The 26,547-nt window shown below is 56.7% G+C and overlaps 1 protein-coding gene across 2 annotated transcripts; it reads right to left on the bottom strand.

Annotated features, from left to right (window-relative positions):
- Nucleotides 1-3,932: 3,932 nt before the first annotated feature.
- Nucleotides 3,933-26,192, bottom strand: KRABD3 (KRAB domain containing 3). 2 transcript variants are annotated; one of them, XM_081537218.1, is made up of 18 exons: nucleotides 25,978-26,192; nucleotides 21,485-21,611; nucleotides 20,531-20,650; nucleotides 19,704-19,841; nucleotides 18,971-19,120; nucleotides 17,938-18,069; nucleotides 17,599-17,784; nucleotides 16,593-16,748; nucleotides 15,765-15,989; nucleotides 14,949-15,122; nucleotides 14,340-14,513; nucleotides 12,479-12,631; nucleotides 11,875-12,057; nucleotides 10,893-11,087; nucleotides 10,671-10,802; nucleotides 9,864-9,965; nucleotides 9,187-9,432; nucleotides 3,933-7,509 (listed from the first exon to the last, which is right to left on the bottom strand). In XM_081537218.1, the coding sequence occupies exons 1-18, from the start codon at nucleotides 25,987-25,989 to the stop codon at nucleotides 6,629-6,631; spliced, it is 3,486 nt and encodes a 1,161-aa protein (XP_081393344.1). In that variant the 5' UTR covers nucleotides 25,990-26,192; the 3' UTR covers nucleotides 3,933-6,628. The 2 variants fall into 2 exon arrangements, with proteins under 2 accessions (XP_081393344.1, XP_081393345.1); XM_081537219.1 differs by lacking the exon at nucleotides 25,978-26,192 and having other exon boundaries at nucleotides 21,485-21,606.
- Nucleotides 26,193-26,547: the final 355 nt, after the last annotated feature.

The raw sequence follows: 26,547 nt of genomic DNA, 5'->3' as shown, positions 1-26,547 counted from the left end.
CGATAGTCAGACAGACCCCAGTGCCAGGCCCACTCCAGACCAACGGAATCTGTGTGCCCAGGGATGAGGACCACTGCTCTAGGGTCTTGTCCTTTGTCACCTTAAAGCCCAGATCACCACCAAGCCAGAAACATTTACAACCTTTAGAGCGGCGAGCATGGAGTGTCAGGTCCCATGCTGGGAGGACACAGATGCCCCAGGACCGAGAAACAAAGTTCCTAACTTGTTTCCTGTAATAACGTGTGGCCAGCCTGTTAACAGGTGGTGCAGTGGTAAAGAATGCCCCTGCCAATGCAGGAGACACAGGTTCAATCCCTGGGTCGGTAAGATCCCCTGGAGAAGGAAATAGCACCCCACTCCAGTACCCTTGCCTGGAAAATTTCATAGACAGAGGAGCCTGGTGGGCTACAGTGCGTGGGGTTGCAAAAGAATTGGACATGACTGAGCGACTAAGCACCTACAACCTGTTAACATGGGGAAGCAGAAACACAGCGCTGAACCCCAAGTGTTGATGGTATAAGCTCACAGTTTCGATTAGAATCTGGAGGTTCTATAAACTCTTGGGAAATTTCAATGAATTCATACCAATACCCTCATTCTCTGGGGTCTTAAATCCAAATAAGAATGTTATCTAGGCTTTCAGTACATGTTGATTGAAGCCCTACTATGTACCCGACCCAGTGTTGGTACAGAGATATGATATGTATCCACCCTCATTCATAGAGCTTACAGTTGGGGGTGGGGAGCAGACAGTCAACACATAATGTACAAATAAATGTTCAAGTTAGTAATTGTAAAAATCTTTCTTCTTCCTCCCTGAATTGCCTCAAATGTGAAGGTGCAGCTTTTAGTGTGCCCTTGCTCTGGATGTTTCAGGCCTAACTTTGCTCTGAAGCCAGATTACGCAAGCTCCCAGCACAGCTCCATCCCCTAGTGGCTGTGTGGCCTTGAGCAAGTTTCTTAACCTCTCTGTGCTTCATTTTCCTCATTTGTAAAATAAGAATGAGATAATAATAGTATTTACAGCTATCTAAACTGTTGTGAGTAATGAAGGAACTCATAAAAAGTGCTCAGCAGTTTTCACCATATACATCTTTGATGAATTTATTCCTAGATATATGAACTTTTTACTAAAGCTAAAAATTGTTTTCTAAATGCCAGCTGTTGGTATATGCAAAAACAACATTTCATGTACCGGTCTTTAGCCAGTTACCTTATAAACTCTCTCGTTAATTTTAATAGGTTATCTATAGATTCTTTTTCAACTGTCTATGTATAGAGTCCTGTCACTTGTGAGAAACGACTCCTGTTCATTTCCTGAGTCTCCAACCTTCATCTTCTTTGCTCACTGTCCTGGATGGGACATCCACTGCAGTGCTGAGATACAGTGTGACAGTCAGCCTTCTTTTCTTGTTCAATATGTCATCATTATGTATTATGTTTGCTGTAAGATCCCCCCCTTTTTGGGGGGTAGATAATCTTTATCAAATAAAGCAAAGTCCTTTCGAAAGGACATCGCGTTATTATAGGAAAGAAGTACATGCTTTCCTGGTCCTGGAGCATCTGTGTCCACCCGGCATGGACCCGACACTCTATCTTCGCCACTCTAAATGTCCGTTCTCACTTAGCATGACTTGTACATGCTAAGTCGTGTCCGTGACTAAGTGTTTCAGTCGTGTCTGACTCTTTGGGGCCCCATGGACTGTAGCCCACCAGGCCCCCCTGTCCATGGGATCCTCCAGGCAAGAATATTGGAGTATTGCCATGCCTTCCTCTCTTCCCGACCAAGGGCTTGAACCCACGTCCCTTACATCTCCTGCGTTGGCAGGCAGGTTCTTTACCACTAGCACCACCTGGGAAGCCCAGCCTACTTAAGAGTATTTATGGATGTAGGCTCTTATCAAATGATCTTTATGCAGCTATTGATCACATGATCTTTCTTATTATGATGGGGGGTTATGACTAGTGATTTCCAAATGTTAAAATCATCTGTGAATCTCTGCAATAAATCCAACTTAGTCGTGATGTTTTTTCTTGTTATAAACTGCTGCATTGTTGGATAATACTCTGAGATTTTTGCATCTTTGAACATTTTTGAAAATTAGCCTGTGACTTTCTTCTCTTGTACTGTTCTTCTCAAATTCTGGTTTCAAGATTATGCTAGTTTTACAAAATGAGTCCAAGTATTCTATATTTTTCTGTTTCTTGGAATACTTTACATATTACTGAAATAACCTTCTTAAATGAGGTAGAACTTACCAGTGAAGCTTTCTAGGTCTATCATTTTGGGGAAGGTGTTTGATCACCAATGCAATTTTTCCAATGGCATGACACTAGTCAGGTTTGCTGTGTCTTCCTGAGTCTCTCTTGGTAAGTTGTATTCCTGTGGGAGTTGTTTGATTTTTTTTCAAAATTTTGGCAAAGTTTGCAACATTTTTATCTTCATATGGCCTGTACCAGAACCTGCAGTGATGTCAACTCTTTCATTCTTGAGATGAGTAATTTCTGCCCTTTTTTTTTTTTCAGTGATGAATCACGCCACAAACTGGTCAATTTTATTAGTTTTGTTAAAACCAAAATTTCTGGCTTTATCTATTAGTGTTGTTGTTCAGTCACTAAGTCATGTCCAACTCTGCAACCCCATGGACTGCAGCATACCAGCTGTCCTTCACTATGTCCCGGAGTTTGCTCGAACTCCTGTCCATTGAGTCAGTGATGCCATCCAACCATCTCACCCTCTGTCGTCCCCTTCTCCTCCTGCCCTCAATCTTTCCCAGCATCAAGGTCTTTTCCAGTGAGCTGGCTCTTCGCATCAGATGGCCAAAGTATTGGAGCTTCAGTTTCAGCATCAGTCCTTCCAGTGAATATTTAGGAACTGATTTCCTTTAGGATGGACTGGTTGGATCTCCTTGCAGTCCAAGGGACCTTCAGGAGTCTTCTCCAACACCACAGTATGAAAGCATCAATTGTCTGGCACTCAGCCTTCTTGATGGTCTAACTGTCATATCCATAATGTGACTACTGGAAAAACCATAGCCTTGACTATACAGACCTTTGTTGGCAAAATCATGTCTCTGCTTTTTAATATGCTGTCTAGGGAAGCCCCTATATATATTTATGTGTATGCTATTTCAGTAATTTCTACTTTTTAAAAATTAATTTAATTGGAGGACAATTACTTTACAATATTGTGATGGTTTTTGCCATATGTCAACATGAATCAGCCATGGGTGCACCTGTATCTCCCCAAATTTCTCTTACCTTTACATCTCCTTAACCTTTGAGGGGATTTCCTCTATTGTCCTCTTTGTAAATTCTCAGCCTTACCTTTTTTTGTACTCGCTTAGGCCTACCCATTTTTAAGAATTAATTTAGCTTAATCCTACAAGTTTTGATACATGGTACTTATAGTTCAGTTCAAAATATTTCTTATGAATTCTTCATTGACACACAGATTATTCAGGAGAATAATTCTTTTCTAATATATAAGAATTTTTCATTCTTTATTATTTGCTTCTAGCTTAAAGCTAAAGTAGGGCCAGAAAACATACTCTCTATAATTTTAATACTTTTAAATTTGTTTAAACTTGCTCTCGGGCTTAGTATAAGGTCAATTTTTGTAACTGTTTTACGTATGCTTGAAAAGAAGGAATACTCTGTAGTCCTGTGGTGCAACGTTCTAGCTATTCACCAGTCAACCCAATTTTGTAAACTGGTTTGCTCAAATCTTCCATATCCTTCCTGCTTTGTCCAATCAATTTTTAAAAAGAAAAACTACGCTAAAACTTCCCAAATAAGGTTGTAAATTTGAATGTGTCCTCTTTTAGTTCTTTAAATGTTGAGGCTAGTCAAGGGGGGAAAGAATGACTCAAAACCCACAACACTGTCAGTAGGAAAGAAGCCCCCCCTGCCTGAAACGAGTGAGACCAACACCAGCAAAAATAAGATGGTATATTCAAATCTCAATATATCAACAATAATATTACACAGAAGTGGATTAAAGGCTCCGACTAAAGAATAAAATTTGCCAAGTTGGATTAAAAGACAAAATCCAACAGGAGGCTGTTTACTGAAGCCACATCTAAAACACAAGGACACAAGAGGGTGGAGAGCAAGCCTGGTCGGCCCACCCGACGAGCTCCTTCTGGAGAGTGGTGACGTTGTGCGGTGTCTCAGACAGGGGGCTAAGGCCCCCCATTCTACCGGACCCTTGAGGGGGGCATCTGGAGGCTGTGGGGCCCTGCCCTGATCCGCCCAGGTGGGAACTTCCTGCTTTCCTGCCTCACAGTGGCCTCGGGCTGACAGGCGGTGGTCGGGACACGGGGCCCCTCACGTGCGTGAGCGCCTGGGGAGGGAAGGTTCTCTGTCCCTCCACCTCCTGACCCCGGGAATTCCTGAGTTCACAACAGTCCGTGGTTTCTCCTACCAAAGTGACCACACTTCCTCACCAAGTAGATGGAGACAAACACAAAACCAACTCCTAAACTGCCAATGGGTTTTTCTACCAAATCAGTGGTTCTAGAAGGCTTTTCAATTCATCATGACTTGGGAGGGGTGTTGTCCGCGTGGCAGTGGACCTGGGGGATGAACACGGCTGCGGCTTACAGAACCTCTGACTGTTCACTTCATGGCTGACTTTCCACATTCTTAAAAAAGGACCTGAACTTCCCACAGGGTCCAGCCGGACTGGGAGCCCCCCGGCCTGGGCGGCACCGGGGCACACACTGTCCTAACTCGGCCGGAGGAAGGCTGTACACCCCCAAGCAAGCCCCTCGCCCTCTCTGAGCCCATGTGCTCCTCTGCACCTGCGGCACAGGGTGGCGCGAAGGCTGGTATTTGCAAAGTCCACAAAATCGGGCCTTAAAATGCCACACAGGCACGTACAGCAGGCCACCCCCACCAACTCCTGCTACGGAGGGCAGGCGGAGGTGCGGACAAGCCCTCCTCCTTCCAGCCCGAGCCCCTGGTCCACAGCGCCGACTCCATCAGACCCTTCTGATGGCTCTGAAACGGCCCAGCGTCGCTCCCTACACAGCCTGGAGATAACTGGACTCATCTCTCTAGGCAGAAGGCCTAAACCTCTTCTGTTCCTTATTCTTCATCAAGTTATGGCTAGCTGTGAAGGCTGTGTGTTGTGTCTAAACAACCTACTTACATGATCTCCTACACCTAGCTTCTGAGACAGTCATCGAGGGACTTACTCCAGTCCTGGAAACATTCTAACACCCACTTTCGATGGTCTGTTTACCCAGCCCCTGGCTCTCCTGCCATTGGCATCAGTGTCTGCTCCTTCCACAGGGACCATGAGCAGCACAGGCCAGGCCCTGCGTGTGTCCCCAAAGACCCGATTTTAAGGGCGCACTGGGTATAGCAGCCACAAGGCCCTGCTTGGGCACTTGCTGCGGCTACAGCCCCTCTGGGTCCCAAGCTGGCTCAGGCCTCAGTGCTGCGCCCGGTTCCCTGACAGCACAGCCTTTCAGGGCCTTCTGGGAGTGCATGGACCGCCCCAAGGATTCCTCAGATCGGTTGAGGGCTCGGTGGGGAAAGATTGGGAAAAAAGATCGGAAATGCGGTGATGACAGGCCACTCCTGATGCCCCAAGGGAGGGGTGGGGCCCGGGGCAGCCTGGTGGGCCCAGGAAGGCGGGCCTAGTGACCCTGGTCATGCTCCTTCCCTTCCACCAGGACCAAGACGAGCTCATCCCTCATGTGTGTAGGGGGTTGGATTGTGCACCCTCGTCCCCAGATTCACACTGGAACCCTAACAACCCCAGGACCATGAGACCTGAGTTAGAGATGCGGTCTTTACGGAAGCGATCGTGTTAGAGGGAGGGCATGAGGATGGTGTCCTTAGACAAAAGGGACACTGAGGGGGCATGAGCAAAGGAGAGCGCCCTGGGAACACGAGGACGGCCAGCGGCCGGCCCCGCAGGGGGGCCTAGGGCAGACTCAGCAGGAACCAGCTCTGCCGACACCTGCGTCTTGGACCTCTGGCCTCAGAACCGGGAGGATGTAAGTGTTGTTGGAGGCTCCCGGGCTGTGGACTGTCACTGTGGGCCCAGGAAGCCAACACACGCACTGCTCTCTCCCTGAGAGTCGGTGGGATTCTTCCCCCAACATCGGGGAGGCTGCTGGATTCTCCGAAGGGGGCGCGAAGGCAGGAGCCAGCTTATCCACAGTGCTGGGGACAACCACACAGCCGCACTCTGGTGCAGCCCCTCTGAGAGCCTTTCTTCCCCTTGGCAACCACCTTCAGTAATTCAGAATGCACACAGGCACATCCAGCCTCAGCCAAAGGGAAGCTAAGCCCCCGTGGACCAGGAAGACGGGCATCACGCTCCCCAGCCCTGGGGTCAGGATGGCAGGTGCTGAGACGAGGTGTTCTCGTGGCCCCTCTGCAGTGGCTCAGGGCAGCCCGGGCACGCATGGCGTGCCCACACATGGCACACACACACATGGATGCACACCACGCCCCTGCCCGCCCTGGCGGTTCTGGTGGGAAGGGCCGGAGGGGGAAGTGACATTTAAATGAACCTGAGTCAAGAAAGCCAGAGGCATGGTTGGGGAACACAACCCCCTCAAACAGTGGCCTCCCTGAGCAAAGGTCACCCTGGAGTCTGGGGGCCCCTTCACGGCCCCAACATGGAGAAGGTTCTGCTGGAGGGGGGCGAGGTGGCTGGAGGTGGGGCACCATCCGCAGGGCTGAGTCCACGAAGGTGGTGGCTGGGGGGTCCCCACGCTGGGTCTCTGTGCTCCCCACCCCACCGTTCGCCCTCCAGGGTTCTCTGGAGCCCCACCAACAGGCCGCTTGGATCCTTGGGCCACTTTGGGGTCCTGGGTGGGGCAGCCACCACACCCTGCAGTTCTGCCACTGCAGTGCCCACTGGAGCAACCACATGGGGGGGCAGGGCAGCCGGCAGTGAAAGGGGAGGGGGGCTCTGGCGGGCCTCGGGGTGCCCGAGGGGGTGACGTACATTCTGCACAGCGAGGCTGCTGCAAGCCGAGGAGTGAGGCTGCCGGGGAGGGCTGGAGCCGGGCCCGTGGGGCTCCGCTGAGGGGGTGTCCGGAGGCACCCGACGGAGCCTCACACTGGACAGGCCCGACGACGGGTCCCCAGCCCTGCAGCCTTCGGCCGGGCCCCCCCGCAGGATCTTCGGTCTCGGCCTGGGGGGGCCCTTGTGCCTCCAGTAGGGCGGGTGTCTGTGGGCAGGCCCGTTGGCCGAGCGAGGGCCCCGGGGGAGGCCCTTCGGCCCCGGGCCCCGCGGGCGCCGCCCGAGTCGGTCCACCTGGGTCCTCACGGCGGCCACCTCCTGAGCCAGGCCGGCCAGGGCCCCAGCCAGCCGGTCCAGCTTCTCTGAGAGGGCGGCACCCAGGCTGTGGAGCTCCTGCTGCAGGGAAGCCCCACAGGGGCACGGCAGCCGCGGGGAGGCGCCAGGCGAGGCCCCAGGGACGACGGCTGCTGGGGCTGGCTGGGGCACACCCCCAGGAAGGGGCCCCCCGTCGGTGCCGGCTGAAACCAGAGCGGGATGCGGTGAGTGTGGTCAGCTGTCAGGACCTTCCCTCCCCCGAGTCCCTCCAGCTGGTGTGTCTGTCACCCTGCCCACTAAGGGAAGGAAGGGTCCTGGTGACTCAGGCTGGGCAACGTGGAAGGCTGCCCCCCAAATTCACAGGTGAGATAGATCACAGGCCAGGTCTCCATGGAAAACAAGCTGGCTTAGGACAGCAGCCTCCCCACCTTCTAGGAAAAGGACTGGTGGGTTCCCATGCCACCTCTGGGCCCTACCGCTGCCCCAGAGCAGCTAATTCTGCTCTGGAGGGTCAGCGGGCAGGGCCTAGAGAAGCCGCCATGACGCAAGGCCGCGGGCGGCATCTAGAGAGAGCCCAGGTGTTTCTCGCAGGGGGACAAAGGGGGTCGCATTAGCACCTAGTGCTATTTGCTGTTCAGTCGCTCAGTCGTGTCCAACTCTCTGCGATCTCATGGACTGCAGCACACCAGGCTTCCCTGTCCTTCACCATCTCCTGAGTTGCTCAAACTCATGTCCATTGAGTCAGTGATGCCGTCCAACCATCTCATCCTCTGTCGTCCCCTTCTCCTGATTTCAATCTTTCCCAGCATCAAGGTCTTAGTCATAAGCAAACCACAGGGGTCGCCACCCCTTCCTGACCTTTACCCTCCCTAATCAAATTACAGACATAGGACTTTAAGACTCCAGTTACTTTAAAGAAAAAAAAAGTCACCTACTCCTTCACCCAAAGTTCTCCCGGACCTGGTCTTCACCCGAGGCAAAGAGCCCCGTTACCAGCCTCATAAGGAAGCCCTGTTACCACCTGGAGCCGCAGGACAGACCTGGTTTCCGGCCATGTTTGAGTCCCCAGACTGGCTCCGGCCTGAATCTCCCAGGACCCCCAGACCTTCAGGCAGCAAAAGTGGAGACTGGAGCCCAAGGACGCAAACACTGCCCGGCCACATTCTTCAGGAAGGATCTCGGCTAAGGGTCAGCAACAGTGCTGCCATCCCAGGTGTCCTTCTAACCAAGGTGGGCAGCGGGTCCGTGGTCCTCAGGCCAGCTCAGCACTCCTAATAAACAGCTGCATCTCCAGGCAGGCCAGGCCCACAACACGCCGGAGCCCCCACCACAGGCTTCAAGCGTGAGGATCGGGGTGCACGGCCCAGAACAGACCAGGCACCGGGCCCCATCCGCCCGCCTCTGCCATGGTCTGGAAGAGCTTGCTGGGGTCGGGGGTACAGAATGCATCTCTGGGGACCTCCCCGCCTGGTCACTCACTACTGACCCTCATTTTCCCTACCTGTTCTCTAAAGTCCCCTCAAACCCCAAATTTTGACTCTGGATGCATCTATTCAATGTTTATTTTGCCTCTAAGAAGCATCTTTCATAAAATAGCCAGCTATTCCTGTAGGAAAACCCTGAAATGAAATAAGCCAGCTGAAGTGGACTCTATGAGAGGCTCTTCCTACTTATGACGCACACGAGCCTGGAAGGCTGTTCAGAGAAAGCCTACCCCAGGCTGTGACCCCAGGGGTTCTCACCGGCCCACCCCACCAGAAGGAGGTGAGCAGCAGGGAAGGAGGGAGGGGTGGCTGTGGAGACGCTGAGCCCCAGCCGCCCCCCAACCCCGTGCCTGCAAGGCTCCCGATACTTGAGGGGCTGGGGGAGCCCCAGCTCACCTGTCACACCTGGTCTTCTGTCCCCAGGCCCCAGGCCCTTGGACTCTTCACCGGCCGTCGGTTTCCAGGCCGGGGACCCGGGGGCTGACCCAGGAGGCTGGCAGGGCCCAGGCCCCGGCCTTCTCCCCAGCTGAGTGGCAGGGCAGGGATGCACAGCAGACCGTGCGGGAAGAGCACAGAGCATCTCTGGTGTGGACACGCATGGCTCTGCCACGGCCACACTGACAGGGGATACTTGGACATGGCCTAAAACAAAACAAAACTTTCAACTTTCAAGCCCTGGTGAAGTGAGATGCAAGAGGGATACACTGGGCTCGCCAGGAAGCCCATCTCTGGTCAAATGGCTGGCTGGGGCCCGCGGGCTGAGTGAGGGTGGACGTTGTTCCCAGAATCCTCTGCGGCCCCAGCACGATGCCTCTGGCTCTCCCAGAGGCTGGAGAGAACAGGTGGAGAGGGCCATGCCCGTAGGTCCAGCCCCCAGTGAGGCTCCTCCAGGGACGTGCTGGGGGCCCTGTGGGTCCATGCCCAGCCCACTCTGCTATCTCCTGCCAGGCCCACGGGCAGGGAGGAACGTGGGGACCAGCCAGGGCCTGTTCGGAGGCCAAGGACTGGGTGGAGTCACTGGCCTGAGTGCAGGGGGGGCCCCCTTCCCGGACCTGCAACCCACCCACCCCTACCTCCTCCGGCGTTGCCCAGGGGGTGGGGTGGTCCCAGAGTCTCCAAGCACACCTCACTCCAGGGCGAATGGGACCTGCCTCCCGCCTTCTCTTCTGCTTTTCCTGTTGGGAATGATCACTGGGTCAGGACTGGACTGAGAAGCAAGGAGGCGTTGATACATACATATATATAGGTATATATATATATATATATATATATATGCATGCATGTATGCTAAGTCTCTTCAGTCGTGTCCAACTCTTTGCGACCCCATGGACTATAGCCCGCCAGGCTCCTTTGTCTGTGGGATTCTCCAGGCAAGAATACTGGAGTGGGTTGCCATTTCCTTCTCCTATGTATATATATATCTCAAGTTTACTGGGCTTCCCTGGTGGCTCAAACAGTAAGGAATCCGCCTGCAACACACAACACTCCAGTTCGATCCCTAGGTTGGGAAGATCCCCGGGAGGAGGACATGGCAATACACTCCAGTATTCTTGTCTGGAGATTCTCACAGACAGAGAAGCCTGGCGGGCTACAGTCCATGGTTGGACACAACTGAGTGACGGACACTTCGACTTTCCAAGTTGATTACCAGGCCTTTAAACACACTTGTTTGACACCCCTGGGGCCCCAGGGGCCTCAACATCTCCACCTTCTTTTCCTGGACATGGCTCATCCTATGGGGAACTCAGGCATGACAAAGGCAGAGAGCCTTCTGGCAAGAGTCAGGCCAAGTGATGAGTGGGACTGTCGCTGCACCTGTGGCCCTCCTGGGGGACACGCGCCCCCTCCACCCCCACCCCCGCTGGAGACCCCGGGCTCACCCGCACTGAGATCGCAGCGGTGCCCGGGCTCGCGTCTCCTCAAGCCTTCCCCAGGGCTGCAGCCAGCACGGAGGCCACCATGGTGTGGGGACAGGGGGCCAAGGCCCTTGCTGCTGGGAGGGTGGTTCCTCTCTGGCACAAACAGAGCTGGGGTCAGGCTGGCGTCCACACACTGGGGCCGGGCTCCGGGTCCCCCTCTCCCCACTGCCCCGACGAGCTCACCCTGCAGGAGGGGCTGCCAGAGCTCGGGCTCCGGCCTCAGGTCTTCTCCTTCTGAGCTGCTGATGCTCGAGCTGGAGCTGGAGCGGGGGCTGGGGCCCAGGCCAGCCAGGCAGGCAAAGCGCAAGGGCCCCCCGGGCAAAATCCCCTTCAGAGAGTTCTCCAGGCAGTGGAGCGGAGAAGGCTTGGTGGCTGGCCCTGGGCAAATGGCAACCGAAGAGCCCTCTGTCCGTGAGCCCGAGGACAGGCAGGAGGGCCTCGACCTCCATGGGTGGGCACGCGGAGCTGGTCCCCATCCAGCTCAGCCCCACACAAACCCTGGGGGAGCCTGAACAGCATCCCAGGGCCACCACGGGAAGCGGAGGGAAGCAAAGCCAGACGCTGGTCTGGCCCCCAGCCACTCTGCAAGGCCGTGGCAGAAACTTCCAGAAGCCTCAAGACCCTGGAGGCCACTAACAGTCCGGTTCCAGGCAGGTTCTGGGTCTCATAAGCCAGGCGGCCCTTTCTACTTGTGTTCACTCAGGACCAGTAGCCTGAGGAGAGGCTCAGTTAAGTCCACGGGAGGCCCCCGAAACAGCTCCTGCCTGGTGGAAGTATGACAAATACCTGGCACTTTCTCAGTTAGGTTGGGCCTGCCCTGCCCACTTCAGCAAATCTAGGAAAGGATTCCACTGTAAGTTCAACTAAACTGCAGCAGCAGTAGGAGGAGACTCCCCCCTGCCCCTCGCCTCCATCCCCAGGCAACTAGAATTGAGGAAACAACGGGTCCTTCACCCAGAGAAACCCAATCTCTGGATGAAAGCAGTGCTTTCCCGGCTTGTTTTCAGCACACCTCAGGGCGCTCCAGCCGGCAGTCCAGGAATGGCTTAGACAGCAAAGGAGCAAAGGAACAGAAGGGGAAAAGGGAAGTCTATTCTCTCATCAAAGATTTTACGCGGAGGGGAGGAGACACGCCAGTGAGTCCCTGGGCAAGAGTCCCGCTCACCGTCTCGAAGCCACCTCCACTGTCCCGGCCTGGCCGCCCCGAGCTCTCTGGGGCCTCGTGGGGAGCAGGCGGGCAGGGCACCGGAGGCAAGGGCCTGCGGGCTGGCCAGTCGGAGGCTCCTGGTGGGCACGTCACCCCCACGCTGTCCCAGGTGGGTTGTTTCACAGGCCTCGCCCCTCAGTCCTGTTTCAATGAGAAGCCAAGAGGCCCATCAGCCTGGGAGCCCTGAGTTAGGGCAGGGAGGGAGGTGCTGTTCAGAAAACAAACTTCAGTCCAGGATGTTGGATGACGCTACCAAAGTGGGACACACCCCGGCCCTGCAGATATTCCCGGGGCCACCCGCACCCTCCAAGATTTCGTTATTCCTGGACCCAGCTGAGCGCCATGCCAGAGACCAAGGCCAGGATACAGACTCCCTGCTGCCAAGGCCCCGGCTCAGGCCTGGACACGGAGCAGCACTGGGGGGCTGCGTGTACAGTCCCGGCTTGCCCCTCCGCCCAGGACAGCAGTGCTATTGGCCTCGTGGCCTCCCACGAGCCTCTGGCCAGGCCGCTTCCAGAAGGCCGTCTCATCTCAGGCCGGGACATGGGCCTGCCCACGTTACCTTCTGTGCCTGCCATCCAGTCCCTGGGCTCCGTGCGCTGTGGCCCTCCGTCTCCGGCCGAGGAGCAGGGCCAGGCAGGCTGCAGCCGGGGCACAGATATCTCTCTGAGACAGTTCTCCAGGCCCTGGAGTGGGGAGCTTCCCACGGGGCTTCCTGTGAAAACCCAATACTCGCAGTCCTAGCCAGCCAGAGCTCAGTCCTGCAAATCTCAGGAGCCCTGCCCGCGCCCTGGGTCCACTGCAGCTGGGACCAGTGGAGCCCGGGGCCTGTCACGCCGGCTCAGGGCACCCAGACGGAGACCTGGCCCCAGACCCGTGTCAGCCCTGCCTCTGAGTGGCCCTGGGAGAGGCCTCCTCATCTTGACCACCTACACACAGAAGCTGGTCAGCAGGCCAGCGGGCCAGTAATGGGGGAGATGGGCCCCGAGGATGGATTGTCATCATCTATTCACATGACTAGTCAAAGAGGGAAAAGGGTACAGATGCAGCAGGTGAAGAAGGAGAACACGAATGCCTTTCAACTCGAGGATAAAAGCACACTGCAGAAATCCTATTTCTAGTGACAGCGCTGGAGAAGCTATAGCCACGACACGACCTGAAATTCTAGATAAAGGAAAGGCCCCTCCCTTCTACTTCTCAGCCAAGCTCTTTCCTGAAAAGCATCTTTGCTGATGCAGGCATTAGGCAGAGAAAAGGAGAAGAGAGAAGCTGCCAGAGGTCCGGGCATCATGGGGCTGGGACCTCAGTGTCTCGAGTGGAGCCCTGCACGTGGCTTCCCCACGGACACTGTGGGGTTCCGGGGCAGCGCAGGGAGAGCTAGGAGGCCGGGCTGGATGCATCCAGAAGGTGGCGTGAAGTCACCTGCTGTTTGGGTGACTCAGAAAACCAGGTCTGCCGATAGAGGATGCCCGAGAAGAAACCACAGACACTGAGCAGCTGCAGGAGAGAGGGGAGGGGGTCCGCGCACTGCCGAGGACCCTAAGGCCAAAGGGAAGTGGGAAGACGGGGAGCTCGGCAGAGAAGCTGCAAGAAGGATGCTCGCCCACACAGCGTCCCTGGAAGTGCAGGAACTGGCAGCAGGGGTGGCTCAGGGGACACAGGTGCTGGAGGGCGGGGGAGGGAGGCAGACGCCACCAACCCTCTGCAACCTAACCGCAGCTTTTCAACAAGACTGAACGAGCGCAGTACCTACTAAAAATTAAAAAGCAAAGTCAGCTGCCTGTTGGGAGCTAAAAGCTCCCCTACCTGAGGGGCTGAGCTGTGGCGGGCGCAGGAACGCGGGCCCCAAGCCCATCTGATGGCCCTGGAGGGCTCAGTGCAGAGCCCCAGGGGCAGCTTCAGGCCTTTCCACTGACAGCGTGAGGCCAGGACACAGAGGTGAGCCCCGGGGGACTGGGGGGGTGTCCATGCACAAGGCAGATAGGGAGCCCTGGGATTGTTCAGGTGGAGAAAAGGGTCGAGGTCCTGTAAGTTCCCTGAAAGGTCCCTTCACGGAGGGATCCGGGGGCGCAGGCACCAAACACACCCTCCAAGATGGTTTTACATGTTTTCCCTAAGTTGGAGAGTCAGTCAGATGTTACAGATGCTGACTTCTTCAAGGCTGGGATAAGGAAGTATTTGATGCTTCTAGCAAGAAGCATCAAACGCTTTCTAGAGATCTTAGGTGTTGTCCTGCCTCTTCTGAGCCAAGTCACTAAAACAGGCCCCCGCCCCCCAAAACAGGTCCTGTGTCTGCTCTCTGTGGCTGCACCAGGCACAGAGGCCTGGCTTGGACACTGGTCGGGTCGGATGCGTGGCAGTGGGCAGGGCTGCCCCCTGCCCTTCCCCAGGACCCACTCCCAGCCTCAGGCCAGCCAGTTCACCTTTTCTGGGCCGATGCCCCTGGCTGCGCTCAGGGCTCTGGAAATCCAGGTCCCCGTCAGAGCTGCTGGATGACGAGAAGCTGCTGGGGGTGCCTTGGGAGCCCAGGGGCAGGGCCGGGCTGTCTTTCGTGTAGCCCTGCAGGCCCAGAGCCGGGAGAGGCCCCACGACCACCTCTGTGGGGAAACGGCATGGCTGGCATCAAGGGGAAACCACGGGCCAAGAGGTCCCCTGGATGCTGGGCTGCGGACGGGCACCCAGCCCTGCCCCAATGCCTCTCCCATGGGATCTCCCCTGAGGTTAGGGTGCTCATGGCCCTGATTAAAATCCAGTAGCTCGTTAACCCACATAAACCCAACTGCTGGCCTCGGGGGCCTAGAGGGTCAGTGAAGCTCTCAGAGGTGGCAAGGGGCAGAGTTTAACTGGCTTCCACCAAACACAGGGGCTGTTGAGGGGCAGGCATGAGAGGGGGTTAGGAGACAGGGGCATGCGTGCCCCACCTTTGGCCCGGGATGAGGAGAAGGGACCTGACGGCGTCCTCAGCATTCCCCCCACGGACCCCGTTCCATGCACAAGGACAAATGCCACCCCGAGCCCACAGTGCAGGCTACCTTTGCTGTGCGGTCCGGGGTGCGGCAGCTCGGGCCTCTGAGACCCGGGGTCTCCTGGCTGGGGGCTCCGGGACCAAGAGCTGGCCGGCGGCTGGGGAGGTAACGACCCACTCAGGGGAATGCCCCTCAGACAGGCCTCCAGGGCTTCCAGGGGTGAGCTCGAGGCGCTGCCGGCTGGGACGGGGAGATGGCCCGTCACCATCTCTGGCCCGTCCTCCCCCCGGCCCAGCCCCGGCTGACTGCCCGGCCTGCCTGCCTTCCGCAGGGGTGGCGAGTCCTGCACCAGGCGTGGGGCCTGCCAGGCAGGATGCCCTTTCCCTCTGTGCCAGCTCCCATCGGCTCTCTGCTCCCCAGTCTGGGGGAGCGATACCAGCTGTACCCAAGCCCAGGGGCAGATGGAGAGAGCCACACGCAGTGGGCAGCTTTCTGACACTTGGGGATTCTCTGCAAAACCGAGATCCTTCTAATGGAAGGCTCCCCAGGCAAAGGCCTGGTTTAAGGAGCATGGAGATTAAGGGACGGGATTAACCACTTGGGACCCTGGAGAAGGAAATGGCAACCCACTCTAGTATTCTTGCCTGGCAAACCCCATGGACAGAGGAGCCTGGCGGGCTACAGTCCATGGGGTTACACGAGTCGGACAGGACTTAACGACTAAACCACCAGCACCACCACTGCTTGGGAAGGACAGCCAGGTGGACGCCTCTGTCCACCCATGAGACAGCCAGGTGCCCCTTCCCTGTGGGCTGGCAGAACCTCGCTGAGGGCCTGAGAAGCCCACCCGGGAGGACTTGAGCAGACGAGCCCAGGCCTCACCTTGAGCTGCAGGGCCCCAGCTGGGCACCCACACCTGGGCAGGGGCGGTGTCTCTGACATTCCTGGGGCTGCTGGTGGCAGAGGGGCAGTGGGGCCGCTTGCTGAGCTGACAGGAGGTGGGCTCCGGGGGTCCCTGAGGCCAGCTGTCCTCCACCTTCACTGCAGAGAGCACGCTGCCAGCTCCAGGCCCAGGCCCTGGAGGAGGGGTCTGGAGGGGTTGCAGTCCTGTGGGAAGCCCCTCATGAGGTCTCTATAGGGTTAGGATGGGGTTTCCACGGCCCCCGGCTTCCACCGCCATCTCAGCTCCAAGATAGTCACTGCCCAGCCACCAGCAAATGGACCAAATCCCACCCCTACGTCCAGAGATTTCTACTGAGGGGTGATGCCAAGCCAGCCCACACCAGGAACACCGAGTCAGGGTCCTGCTTCCGAGGCCAGCAGGCCCACTTCCAAACGACTCTCTCAAGGGTTCTGCAACAACAACCCACGGCGAACCCAAATGATCACAAGAACCCCCACATCAAAACGAGCCCCGGAATGTGCACTGCCCGGAGCTCTGCCTTCTACTTTTTTTCTCTCCCTCCCAATCATTCCCTCCTTCTTCCTGGAACCCTCAGCTCCTCCTGTAAGAGCCAATCTGGAACGTTTTCACATTGGTGCACCTCCCACACGCCCAGCTCCTTCTATAGCGTGATCCCCAGCATCTGGCCACTCCAGCCGACACACCGACGTGTGGGCCCAAGTGCCTGGTTATGGAAGGTCTGCTTGGAGCAGAGGAAAGAAACAAGCGATGTCCAGGGGCCTCCCTGTCCAGCCGGCGGCCTTTACCTCCAGAATTCCTTTTCCAGGCCCCTGGGTCCTCCCTCAGCCGTGGGTCACTGGCTCCTGAGGGGCTGGGATGCCTGTCCCGAGCCTCAGGGATCTCCTTCAGACAGTTCAGCAGGCCCTGGAGGGGACAATCTCCCGAGGCTGCCTCTGTCTTCACTACAGGAAAAAAGGAACACACGGACCCCTGAACCCAGTGACCTCAGTCTCGGTGACAACAACTGAAAAGAGGGATCAGTTAAAGGTCCAAGGCCAGAAACCCGGAGATGTGGGTCTTCTTGCAACTCACTCAGCCTTGCCCGGGGCCACTGTCTTCTTAGTGCTTGGTTTAAAAATGCCTGGCTACACCTCCCAGAGCTGGCTGGGTGAAAGGAAGATGTGATTCTGCTCTGAGAACAAACGATGGAAGTGGGTGGCCTGGCTCACTACTTGGAGACGGTTCTCTTGGCCTTGAACAGAACTTAATTTGAGGAGGCCCAAGCCTTTTACAAACACTTACACACACATCATTAGCGCACCTAAGCCTCAGGACAGTCGGGTGAGAACAATTACCCCTTCTACAGATGGGAAACCGAGGCTCGAAGCCTCAAGCTTTTCACAGTCTGCCTGGCTACCGGGCTTCAGAGTTCAGGGCTGGGGCTCCAGCTCCCACCATATCACCCCCATCCCCAAAGCCCATCCCAAGCATCCCACTTAGTGTCAACAAAAAGTGACTCTCAGCCTCTTATTCTCAGACATCCCACCTTAGAATGAGTAAAGAACCGGTAAGAATCCAGGGCAAAATCTATTTCTGAGTTTTCTTCTACAAGCTGAGGATGCTGACCATGCTGTTTCCCTAACACAGCCATCTGGCTCCAGAAATGTGACGGTAGAGATAATGGAGCAGCCAAGCTGGCAAGGATCCTTAGGGAAGACGTCATATTTACAGAGAAGTATCTACAGAGAGCAACTGGAGCTCTCCACAGGCTCAGAAACCTTGGCCCAAGGAGACAGGTCCGCAGGGACTCACCGGCCCAGGGCGGGCCCCCCGGCCCCAGCTCTGCCCTGGGCAGCTGGGAGGCATCCAGGCTGGGGGTGGGCAGTGGTGGCGAGCTCCGCGGTCCCTCGGGGCCCTGGGGCCTGGGCTCGAGGATCTCCTTCAGGCAGTTGATGAGGCCTTGCAAGGGGCTGTGCCCAGGAGAGATGCCCGCAGCTCCTGCAAGGTCAGCCGTGGTCAGGTTTCCCTCCCGTGACCACAGGGATGCCATCTGCCAGGTAGGACCATTAGGAGGCCCAGGTGGGGGCCACATGATGCCTCCCCACGCGCCCCCCATCCTCAGCCCCACCCTCAGGAAAGCCGGCCCCTCACCTGCCCCCAGGGTCCCTCTCTCCGGATTCCTGCAGCTCTTGCTACTGCCCTGGCTGCAGGTGGCGGGGCTGGGCTCCCGGCCAGGGGCTCCAGGGCTCCCCTCCTCCACGGACCTTGGCTTGTGGGCAGTTTCTGTTGCAGGAGAGACAGGCAGGCCTTTCCAGGCCTGGCTCCAGACCCTGAGAAATCGCCCCCCCCCACACACACAGAAGACGGGCCTTCCCAGCTTCTAACTGCTCCCCGAGGGACGGCTGAGTCCTGGGAACTTGATGGCTCAGCCAGCTACGACGGGCTTGTTCCCAGAGTCCATCCTGAGGGTGGCAGGGTCCTTCCCCATTTCCTTCCGGTGTGAATGTAAATACAAGACTGCTCGCCCCGGGGACCCTCCTGTGACAGCAGCCTCTGATTGCCTCCGCAAGTCAGGCCCCAGCCTTGCACTCAACATTTCTCAAAGCTGGGCATGTGGGACCCCAGAGCAAAGGTGCCAGCTGACGCCTGAAACAACAGGCTAATGGGGCATGCTTTTCTTTTTTTTGGTGGCCACCCGGCATGTGGAATCTTAGTTCCCTGACCAGGGAGACTGAACCCATGCCCCCTCCACTGGAAGAGCGGAGTCTTAACCACTGGACCACCAGGGTTAAGCCCCTCAACAGGGTATATTGTTTTAGGACTGCCTATTTTATGCCATATTAATTTAAAATAGTTTAGATAAAAATAGATATTTAGACAAATGTAAAATCTGCAAGCATTTTAAAAATAAACTGAGACCCAGAGAAATTCCAAAGGCCAGCCTTGTCTTTCCCCGCTGTTAGGGCTGCCCTGATGAGGGGTCTGAGAGTCGGGTCTGCAGGCACGCTGCACACAGCACTCCGCCAGCAAGGCTGAGCTTCCTGAATCCTCGCTGGTCCCCAGACAGAGGCCAGCACCAGGCCTGCGCGGCAACCCCTCCCCCCACCCCGCCCCAGTTACAAAGGAAACCAAGTCCTGGAAAAAATCAAGAGGGTGTGGGCCCCCTGCACCGGGTCCTACTCACTGATGGGGAGGGGGCTCCCCGGCCCCCCAGCTCCGGGCGGGCTGCTGGACGAGCTGCCGCCGGGCGTGGCGGCCAGGCCAAGCCGGCCCACGGGGGTATCTGGAAGGCAGTGGAGCAGGTCCTGAAGAGGGCACGTGTCCTCCATCACAGCTGCTGGGGGGGCGGGGGGACAATGGAATTAAGCCCGGCAGGAGGTACAATGCCCCAACACTGCCCCATGCTGGCCCTTCCTTGCCATGTTGCACTAACAACGACCAGGATGTCAGTAACCTCTGCCTTGTCATCCTTGGGCTCTGAGATGTAGATTCAGGCTGTGGCCTTGTTCTGATAAGATCTTCCCCAGCTGACCATCAGCTGAGTGGACCCTGCAGGCTGGGGCTGGGGGGGACAGACTCCTGGGGAGGCAGGAGAGCCTTGCGAGCTTGGGAGAGGAAGAAGTCTGGTGAGATGGGGAGAGTACAGGCTGCGGCGGGCCCGGCCGCCGGGCACTCATCTACAGAACAGGGACGGCCTCACCCGCCACGTAGGGCAGGACGCGACGAGGGCCCCAAGGGCATGGATGAAGCCATGGTGAAACCACTAGAGAAAATCAGATGTCTCTCCCCTGTCTGTGTCCTCTCAGGGAACCAGCCTGCCGCCTGGGTATTCATGTTAATGGGTAACTCCACCCAGGGGCCGGGGCGGCATCTTGAACTCGTCTGTGGGACGCAGCGGGGCCCGCTGTTGGACTCACCCTGGGGGCTCGCAGCCACCCCATCCAGGCTGGCTCCCCCACTACTCTCGGGGCTGCCTTCCCCGAACAGGAACTCAGGGATCTCTTGCACAAGCTGCACCAGGGCGCTGAGGTGCAGGCTGTGCCGGGGGGCTCCTCCTGCCAAGAGACCACAGTGAACCACCCCCCCCCAACTTCCAGCATCAGTCAGCACGCACTGCGGCTCTCGGCTTCACACTGTTTCTCACGGAATCCTCCCACCACGGGAGGGGCTGCAAAGGAGAGACCGATGTCCGCAGACAAAGAGGACGTGGGCTCAGGGCAGGTGTCCCGCACATGGGCACGGCAGGACCAGGATGCTGGGGGCTGCGGGTAACAGAGCTGCTCTCTGCTCTGTCCCTGGGTCCCTGTTGGGCTGCAGAGGGGACGCCAAGGAGGGCTGCCTCCCCATCTCCGGCCACCATCCGGACCCCTGGCTCTCCCACCACCCCCTGGACCACATCCACCCTCCCCAAGCTTTCTGGACCTTCAAGGGCTGCAACTGGCTCTGCTCGGGTGGTGGGGGAGGGGGCCTGAGGGGGGGAAGACTCTCCCAGGGTGAGCTCAGGCTGCTTCTGAGCGCTTCACACAGTGAGCAACCGTATACCAGGCTTCTGGTCCAGAGGGGTCGGGGGTGAAAGGTCAGGGAGAGGTGGATGTGGCCAGGTGGGGAGTGCTGAGGTCACGGTGTCCTGTACGGAATGAAGCCAGGGGCCAAGGACCACACGGTGGGAGGGACACGGGTGAGTCCACCGGGGCCCAGGGGGATCAGGACCCCTGAGGGGCTCTCATCTGCACAGATTACTCACCCAGGGGGCCTCCTCCCTGGGGTGGCTCCTGCCCATCTCCAGCATGGCTCCTGGCCCCCACGGCTCCTCCAGGCTCTGAGGGAGATAGGAAGGCCGAGAGGGGGAGCGGCTCCGCCGTCCCTGGGAAATAAAAGAGGGACCGTCCCCGGGAGTGGAAGCTGGCCTCCGCCCTTCTACATCATCACACCAGAGGCCCAGGCACCCAGACATCCAGGCACCTATGTACGTGTGTATATGTGATCACCCAAACCCCGTGTACATATGTACATGCCTGTCTGTGTGATCACCCAAACCCCGTGTACATGTGTGTACAGGTGTCTCTGTGTGACCTCCCAAACCCCATGTACATGCATATACATGTCTATCCATGTGACTGCCCAAACTCCATGTGCATATGTGTACATGTGACCACACAAACCCTGTGTACATGTGTACATGCATGTCTGTGTGACCACCTAAACCCCGTGTACATGTGTGTACATGTGTCTGTGTGACCACCCAAACCCCATGTATATCCATGTACATGTCTATCCATGTGAGCACCCAAACTCCACATACATGCGTGTACATGACCACCCCATCCCTGTGTGCATGTGTACACATGAGTGTGTTTGTGTGACCATCCCAAACCAGTGTACATGTGTGTATATATGTGCGTCTGTGTGACCACCCAAACCCCAGGGACCGTCAGAACCTCCAAGACCAGTGCCGTTGTGCCAGCTATTTGGCACTCCCACCGAATCGCACCCAGACCCTCGGTACAGTCCACAGAAACAATGGCATGGAAGGCCTGAGAGGTGCCCCCCAGGTCAGCACCAGGCTCTCAGACACCGCCTCGCTGTGTGAACAGAGACTAAGGCCCCACGAGCCGCCCGAGGTCCCGGGTGACCCTGGGCCCTCAAGGCGCTGTGCCGTCTCCCTCCCACCTGTTGCCGGGCCCCGCCCGCTCCTCACCCAGGGAGGCCAGCGTGTCGTAGTTCTCCCGCATCACGTCCAGGTAGAGAGCCCTCTGGCCCTCCCCTAGCAGCCGCCACTCGTCCTCGGAGAACCGCACGGCCAGGTCCTGGAAGGCGATCGACACCTGTGGGCACAACCTCAGGGGAGTTGGCTCGTTCCCTCCCAGCAAGGCCGCCCCAGGGGTCGTCCTCGGCGTGCTGACCCAGCCCGCATCCCCTGGTGGACACGGCGGCGGCGGCGGGGGGGAGGGCAGCGAGAGCATGGCGTGGGCACCTGACGCGTGGGAACGGGCAAAGGGGCAACGGGACAGGAGACGTGTCCCCAAAAAAGTATGCTGATGTCTGCACCCCAGTACCCGAGAATGTGGCCTTATTCAAAACTAGGGTCGCTGTCAACTGTGTCCCCAGAAAGGTATGCTGATGTCTTCACCCCAGTACCTAAGAATGTGGCCTTATTCAAAACTAGGGTCGCTGTAGATGTAACTAGTTAAGCTAAGGTCATAATGGAATAAGGTAGGTCTTTAATCCAATATCTGGAGAAGGAAATGGTAACCCACTCCAGTCCTCTTGCCTGGAAAATTCCATGGATGGAGGAGCCTGGTAGGCTACAGTCCATATGGTCGCAAAGAGTCAGACGACTGAGCGACTTCACTTTCACTTTCTTTCACTTTAATCCAAAATGACTGGTGTCCTTGTAAGAAGAGGAGCAGAGACAGGCCCACAGGGAGGAAAAGTCCACGTGACCAAGGAGGCAGGAGTGATGCAGCCACAAGCCAAGGAATGCGCAGGGCCACCAGAGGCTGGAAGAGGAAAGCAGGACCCTCTCCTAGAGTCTTCAGAGAGGCCATGGCCTTGTCAATATTTTGATTTTGGACTTCTCCCCTCTTGCACTGTGAGAGATTAAATTTGTTGTTTAAGCCCCCACCCCCGCTTTGTGGTACTTTCATGGCAATCTAGGGAAGCTAATACAGAGAGTCTCGTGCCCTGCAGCTCAGGCCCAACAAAAGGTTGACTTCAGGATGGGAACTCCAGCCAGCCTTGAATTCACCGTGTTATAACAGGTTTTTTAAGATGGTGATGGAGGAGACAGGATGGCTCTTGAGTACAAATAAATGATAAATAAATACAAATGAATGTGTGTCTGTGTGTTAGTCGCTCAGTTGTGCCCAACTCTTTATGACTCCATGGACTGAAGCCCACGAGGCTCCTCTGGCCGTGGAATTCTCCAGGCAAGAATACTGGAGTGGGTTGTCATTTCCTTCTCCAGGGGATCTTCCTGATCCTTGTATATTCACTGGAAGGACTGAAGCTGAAGCCCCAGTACTTTGGCTACCTGATGTAAAGAGTTACTCATCAGAAAAGACCCTGATGCTGGGCAAGATTGAGTGCAGGAGGACAGAGGATGAAAAGGTTGGATGGCATCACTGACTCATTGGACACGAGTTTGAGCAAACTCCGGGAGATAGTGAAGGACAGGGCAGCCTAGTGTGCTGCAGTCCATGGGGTCACAGAGTTGGACACGACTTGGCAACTGAACAACAGCTCCTGCATTACAGGCAGATTCTTTACCATCTGAGCCACCAGAGAAGCCACTGCTAAATGGCTGAGTCTAATGGCACGGCCCTGGCTGTAGCAGCAGGTGGGGAACCCAGCAGAGCCGAGTGGCGATTCTGTTGACCAGCTAGTTTATGTCAACAGATAGCTTCTCTATTTAGCAAACCAGGTGAAAAATACTCTGCGTCCTTATCTTCTCCCATCAGAGTTTACTACCTAACAACTGAAGACACAAAAGAGCTTTTAGGTTCAAATCAGGTTCACAGTTCCCTTTGTTGAGGACTGAATTTCTCATCTTATCTTAGATCGACTGAATCACGATTGGGTTCAGTGCTTTCAGAACCCAGAAGTTGACATCTTCAAGCTTCCCAGATGATTCTGACACATTCTAAGTTTAGAATCACAGGCCTGTGGAAGAGCTGCTGTCCAGTCACTGGCTGGAGACTGGGCAGAACCTGCCTGGCCTGCCAGAAATGAAAACTACTCCGGTAAATGGGACCCTCTCCTCCCCCCAGGGGCGAGCTGTCCACCATAGCACGTCCGTGAACTAGAAATCACCGACAACTGCAGAATATCTTTAAGGGGTAGTGAGCATTTAGCGCCAACTTCTAGGTGCACACGGTGAAGAAGCTGTCTGCAATGCAGGAGCGGCAGGGAGATGCAGGTTCGATCCCTGGGTCGGGAAGATCCCCCAGGGAAGGGAATGGCCACTCACTCCAGTATTCTTGCCTGGAGAATCCCATGGACAGAGGAGTCTGGCAGGCTACAGTTTACAGGGTGGCAAAGAGTCAGATACCACCTAGTGACTAACTCATTCACTTTTTTTTTCTTTTCCAATTACAATAGGGGTCTCTTCAATTTCTACTTGAATACCCATAGCAACTGTGGGGGCTCACCACAGTCCTATGGCTGGCCTAATCTGGCGTTAAGAAGTCCTGGGACACAAACAGGCAGAGTGTGGAGGTTTAAACTTGACTTTAGGAGCCAGGTGGCTGAAATTCCAATCCCTGCTTTGCTTCACATTTAGCTCTGGGCTCAGCAAACTCATCTATAAAAGGGGGATCCTAAGAACCTCTCTCAGAGGGATGTTGTGAAGAGTAAATGAATTACTGTAAGAAAAGTGACCAGAACAAATGCTGGGATGTGGTAAGTGCTATGATTCCTGTTCCTGCAGCCAAATCTGTCTGCCTCACGTCCACCAGCAGGTCATAGTCGGCCACCTGCAGCTACACACTCCGCTCCTGACCCCAAATGCCTCTCTGTCTCCTGGCTAAATATACCAGCTCTTTTAGACATGCGGAAGAGATGGTTTCCAGACCACTCGCCACCTCAGCCAAAAGATAAACACTTGTCCAACAAAGTTCTTATAAAATGGGAACGGGAACTGACTGTGGCCAGGGTAAGTGGTTCCATCGGTAGCCACCCCCATCTGGAAAAAGCGGAGGAAGAGTGAGGAGCGTGCACACGTGCACATGTGTGCGCGCACGCACGTGCACAAAAAAGGTAGGGTGCAAGCACGATGTGCAAGCCCTCAGGCCACAGACTCAGCCTGCAGGTCCTTCCCAGAGCAAACCCACTCTCCTGGGGTGTTTCAGGCTCAGCCCTGAGCCTCCAGATCAGACCCTGAGCCCTGTTGCCTCCACCTGTAGGCTGAGCATCTGGGAGTCGCTTAGGGAAACAGGACTGTGACCTACCAGCCCCCAAGGCCACGGCCAGGCACCTTCTCCATGAAGACACACAGTGTGAGGACACACCCCAGGACATCAGATCTGAACAATCAGTGATCCAACCCCTCGCTATAGAGAAAAGGAAACTGTGGTCTGAGGAAGCCTGAGCATGGGGCCAGTGGGCACATCTGAGCAAAGACGGGGGTGATGGTGGAGGGTGTCCTTCGGCTTCCTAACTGCACGGCCAGATCTGAAGAGGAGACAGCCCCTGCTCCCACAGCAGCCCATCTGCCCATTGTAGTTGTTCAGTCACTCAGCCCTGTCCGACCCTTTGTAACCCCATGGACTGCAGCATGCCAGGCTTCCCTGTCCATCACCATCTCCCGGAGTTTGCTTACACTCAGGTCCATTGAGTCGATGACGCCATCCAACCATCTCATCCTCTGTTGCCCCCTAATCTGCCTGGCTTCTCGCTTTTTCCCAGGAGCTCGTGGGGCATTAATGCCATCAAGGTCTTGGCACAGTGCTGCTCCTCTGCCTGGCCACAGACTGCCCCAGCCACTCATCACCCTCTGTTCCTGGGCCCTCAAACCGTGGAGTCCACAGTTGCCTGAGGTTGGTCCAAGCTCATGAGCCATAATTACAGAACTGGCTCCAGGGGCCCACCCAAAAGGACTTCCAGCAACTCCCCACTGGTACCATCAAGCTTCCTAGCACCTTCACTGCCCTGCACACAACTTGCACCCAACAAACTGGTCCCAGGCTATGACAGATGGGGCTCCCCCTGTAGCTCTCGGACCTACACATCTCACCTAATGGCTAAAAACCTGGGACCCTGTTCATGGCCTCCCCCAGCCAGGACCCCAGGATCCTACCAAGAAGGAGAGTGCCCAGATTTCCTTTCTCCTTGGGCCTCCATGCCCATCGCTCCCAGGATAATTTATAATTAAAAGCCACGCCAAGAGAGGGTGACGCTTAACCCAAAGGAGTTTCCAAAGATGGAGCTACGGCTCCAAGTGCGCGTACGCGGCGGGGACGGGGAGAAGGGAAGTGGGGGCGTCCTGAGATCCTGGACTTCCCTGCACCAAATCCTACGCAACCCCACCACCCAGGCACCTCGCCCGGCCAAAGTTAGCGGGTCCCAGGCTCGCCCCCAGCCCTCGAGGCCCGCACAGCGCCGCGCGGGGCAGGCCCGGCCGAGGCGATCGTCTGTCCTCCCCGGCTGCCGGCAGGGTCCCGGCTCGCGCGGTGCGGTCCGGGCTCGCCTTACCTGGCCCGCCATCCCGGACTCAGTCTCCGCTCCCTACTTCCGGCACGGCGGGGTAGCACTCGCTCAGTCAGCGATCCAGGTCGGCGCAGGAGGAGATCGGGCCCCGGGGCGCAGGCCGCAGGGGAGGGGGCGGAGGGGTGGGCGTCCGGAGCAGCCCAGAGCGCCGCATCCCAGGAGAGGGGGACCAGCCCCCACGGCCCTCCGGGCGCAGGCGCGAACTACATTTCCCAGAAGGCGCCGCCGAGCCGGCCAGGAAGAGGGGGCGAGGGGAGGGCGGGGCGAGCCTGGCGGTGCCCCCTCCCCGCGGGTTCAGCCTAGACCCGGTGAAGCATGCCAGGGGAGGGGCTTGGCGCCGGGATCCGCCTTGTGGCCAGCTCGCAGTGTGCTTGCCCAGCTAAACCCATGCATCCACACATCCATCCATCCATCCATCCATCCTTTCTTGCATCCAACTTTTACTGAGCGATTCCTATCCGCCAGGTGGGGATGCTCGGGTTAAACGCGACCCGTCTCTGCTAAAGGAAGCATCCCGCAAACCGACCGTGACTAGGGAAGGGGTGGGGGAAGCGG

Source organism: Giraffa tippelskirchi, chromosome 10 (assembly GCF_054371585.1).
Source record: "Giraffa tippelskirchi isolate mGirTip1 chromosome 10, T2T-mGirTip1v1.2.pri, whole genome shotgun sequence".
Lineage (NCBI taxonomy): Eukaryota > Metazoa > Chordata > Mammalia > Artiodactyla > Giraffidae > Giraffa > Giraffa tippelskirchi.
This window is presented reverse-complemented; position numbering and strand designations above follow the sequence as displayed.

What these genes read in the sequence shown, in the direction of transcription:
- KRABD3 (XM_081537218.1), bottom strand. An exon ending in GGTGGCTGCGAGCCCCCAGG is followed by an intron (nt 19,121 to 19,703) that starts GTGAGTCCAACA and finishes CCCCCCCAGCAG; the next exon opens with CTGTGATGGAGGACACGTGC. An exon ending in GGGGAGCCCCCTCCCCATCA is followed by an intron (nt 18,070 to 18,970) that starts GTGAGTAGGACC and finishes CTCCTGCAACAG; the next exon opens with AAACTGCCCACAAGCCAAGG.